Consider the following 3,850-nt stretch of genomic DNA (forward strand, 5'->3'; position numbering starts at 1 on the left):
ATCATCCAAAAGCTAAAAGTCAAAGGCCAGATACCACAATGGCTCAAGAGGGAAAACAAAGCAACAAAGTTCAACTCAAGAGGATGAAGAGAAAACTTTCACAATTATCAATTCTTCCAATAAATGTCAATGACTTGAACTGCCCACTAAAGAGACATAGGCTCCCTAAATGGATAAATATGCACAAGCCAAGTATCTACTGTCTTCAGGAAACACATCTAAACCACAAGGATGCATTCAGACAGAAGGGATGGAAAACAATGTTCCATGCAAATGGAAACCAAAAGAAAGCTAGCATAGTAGTTTTGATCTCAGATAACTTAGTCTTCAAATTAATAAAAGTAATGAAAGACAAAGATGGTAACTATATAATGGTGAAGAGTATAATTCATGAAGAAGACATAACAATTCTAAATATTTATGCACCTAACTCAGGTGCACCTGGATTCATAAAGCAAATCCAATTTGATGTCAATGTCATATTTTTGAAAGAATATTGTAATTCCTATTATAGCTTCATAAAACATAAATACCTGAATAGCTTGTGAAAATCCACCAGCTCCAGCAATTGCATGAGGTCATATCTTTATGATTAACCTCTTATTCTACATCACTCATGGTGGTTCTGTTTCTCTAATTGTAACCTGATTAACCCAAAGCCTAAGGGGAAAGGGCTAAAGAAATGAGTTTTAAAGTGATTACAGATAAATAGATCCAGATTACTGCAATGAGCATCTTTAATGAAACTGCCACTTTACATTATTATAGGAAAGGTTTTTTTCAACTTTAGAGAGCTTTACACATTTTTCTGTATGATCTATTTTAAGTCAAAAATTCAACTATTAGAGGAATGTTGTTCTTAACACCTGTTCCCAAGTGAGATAGAAGGAGGTTTTACTTAGAATTCATCTTGTGATCCAGACCACAGATTAAGTCCACAGACCACAGTCACTACCATTTCTTGCCTGGGATCTGCAGATGTGCATTTCAGCTTGGCTCCCGCAGCACGGGGTGGGGGTTCTGTCTCTTATTGAGCTCTGGGGTTTTTGTTTTGCCTTTACTATCACTTCAAACACTGTGAGTCCCAAAGAGCACAGAAATACTTTGCTGAATCTTCCAGCCGTAAGGCTGAAATGGTCAAATCGATGGACTTAGCTTCTTTCTGGAAGTTGATAGAATACCGACCATTCTTTGCATTCTGATCACCAGAATACTGGCGAAGAAGGAAAATCATCTCGTTGCTGGGAAGTTGCTTGTACCAATAAATATAGTATGAACTCCAGCTTGCTTCATACTGGCAGTTCAGGGTGACCGCCTGCCCCACGGTCCTGGTCGTGGCTGTCTGGGCTTGAGTAACTTTCTGGGCCACAGTGGATCCTGTGGGAAAAATCAGAAAACAGAGCTGATTCACTGATGTAGTGAATAAAATGTTTTAAGGTTAGCCTAATTAGCACGCAAAGACAAACCAACATGAAATCCTAGTATGCTCGCTTTTCTCTAAATTCCCCTTTCCTCCTCAAGTGCATGAGAAGTTCTACACGCCTGTGTGCAACCCTCTCTTCCTTACATTCCTACCCATGTTTGGAACCATCCATACCAGAGTAGCTGAAGGCCAGGAACACCCACAGCAGGCTGAAGGGCGGCATGTGGCATGTATCCCCCTGCACAAATGTGCTTTGTGCCACCTCAAGCTTCAGGTTCACTGTCTCTGAGTGCCCAGAAGTGTTTATGTGTAGTGCCTGTGTTCTGATGTCACTTCCCTTAACAGGAAATTTGGTTTCTCATGTTCATAGTCACGTGGTCTATGCACAGAGAGGAGAAATGTGTCTGGCTAACCTCAAATCTTTCCTTTGTGTACTTGTCCTTTCTTGGTCGTTAAGTTAGGCAGTACCTAGAGAAGAGGTATGGAAAGAGTAATTCATAATGTAGGTTGGAGCTGTGGGGAACTGCATTTGAACCCATTGATGCATTTGATTTCATTCAGTGGAATAATTTTGCATGTCTGCTTAAAGTAGAATTTATAATGAGCCATTTACCTTCTTTATTATCTACTTACTGGTCATTCATTCAACATATATGTACTTTCCTTCATCCAGAATCGAATCAAATTTCAAAGGATAATGCTCACAGATCTTTGACGTTGTTTGTGATAGGCAGCCCTAGCCTACACAATTACTGCATCTTTCTTCCTCCTTACTGAGTTCTAGGGCCCTACTTATTACCTTCTATAATATATAAAGTCACTTCAAAATCAAATGGTAAAATCAGTCCTTCTGACATTCAGAAGCTAATCAGTTATTTGTGTTTTTATAAAATTATAACAGGAATAAAATATAATCCTTTCAAAATCTGATATTGATTTTTATTTATTAGAGTAGGATCATTATATACAGTCCTGGTGACTTCACAAGTAGCATTGTACTTATTTAGATCATGTATCTTAGAATTGTCCTGATGTCATATTTTCCATCCTAATCATCCAAAGTATTCAATCACCCTGTTAAAATCTGCGGCTATTCATTCTCTTATTTGTCAAATGACGTCATGATTTGCATGCTGGACCTCTTGGTGATATTATACCATAATCTATTCTTACTGAATGGAACAGGCTGCAAGCACTTTGAGCATGGCAAAACCACTGACGTTGGTGGCTAAATTTTTTTCTATGTTTTTGTGTGATTGTGTGGAATTTATCTGTTAATCTTTTACGTGCTTTCATTTTCTTAATGGATAAATTATCATAAAGCGACTAAGACACAACTAGAAAAGAAAGTACAGACAAGGTCTCTAAAACATTTGCAGTTCTTCGATATAGGACAAAATAACATATTAATAAGTGGTGCAGGGAAGAGTTTCTCATTGTTTGAGACATCTGCTCCTGTGTCTCATTTCACCTATGAGTGCCAACAGGCAGCCACATTCTGATTTGCAATTATTTGTATCTAAGCAGATGGAGACCATGAATGTCCACAACAGCCTGGGAAGCAGTATAATAGCAGAATTTCCTTCATGTTGATATAGCCCTGCTGTGTACCCTGACAGTAGAGTTGCAGGGACACTTCGGTGCAATTAGCAGTGACCAAAAAATGTGGTTTTTGGGTGTGTCAAGTTTGAATGTGCTATAACATCGAGTTTCAGAAGTTGGGCCCTTCCTAAACATTGCTTTGCCCTTTCTTGTGATGTAATTAACAAATGACAAATGATTATATATAGTAAAGGACAAGTATAAAACTTAATATTGAATGAAGTACTAGGAAATTAATTATTTAATATTTCAAAATTTACTTAATCTGTAATAAGTCTTAGGGGCTTATCTGAAACAAATTTTGTTTGAATCATGGCTATGATTGCTAATATTCATTTCTGTTTTGATTGTTCTCTTGCCTCCAACTGATTGTTAGGTGAAGTGTGCTCACCAATCCTTGTCTTCAGTACAGGAAACAAACCAGAAGTCATCACCTCCCTTCCTTCCCACTTACCCATGAAAGCATTGGAACTTTTAACTACATAACAGCAATGTATCCTCTCATATGAGATTTAAAAAGCCTTCTGAGTTCTATAATCTCTCCAATTGTGTACTAGAGTATCAATAATAGCAGCTATATACATCTATTATTTATAATACAACTCTTAATTTTATTAGAAGTTCCATGGACCCTCAAAATTCCCCAAAATATTCAGCCATGTTGTAGCCATGATTATATGTCTGCTGTTTGGTGCAATTCTACAATTCTTATTATAGCTACCAGGAAGACAAAACTTCTCATAAAATGCTGTTTTATTAGTGAAAATATTCAAAACTATTAATAGTATATATGTTGTCCAAAATAACCATATTTCCTACTTTGTA

The 3,850-nt window shown here is 37.1% G+C and overlaps 1 gene segment (V, D, J or C); it reads right to left on the reverse strand.

The window, feature by feature from the left end:
* Positions 1-1,063: 1,063 nt before the first annotated feature.
* On the reverse strand, positions 1,064-1,650 carry LOC105814161. The segment is given in 2 exon segments: positions 1,064-1,377; positions 1,598-1,650. Coding segments are annotated over 2 exon segments (363 nt in total).
* Positions 1,651-3,850: the final 2,200 nt, after the last annotated feature.

The sequence above is a fragment of the Propithecus coquereli genome, unplaced genomic scaffold (assembly GCF_000956105.1).
Source record: "Propithecus coquereli isolate 6110/MARCELLA unplaced genomic scaffold, Pcoq_1.0 Scaffold3, whole genome shotgun sequence".
Taxonomy (NCBI): Eukaryota; Metazoa; Chordata; class Mammalia; order Primates; family Indriidae; genus Propithecus; species Propithecus coquereli.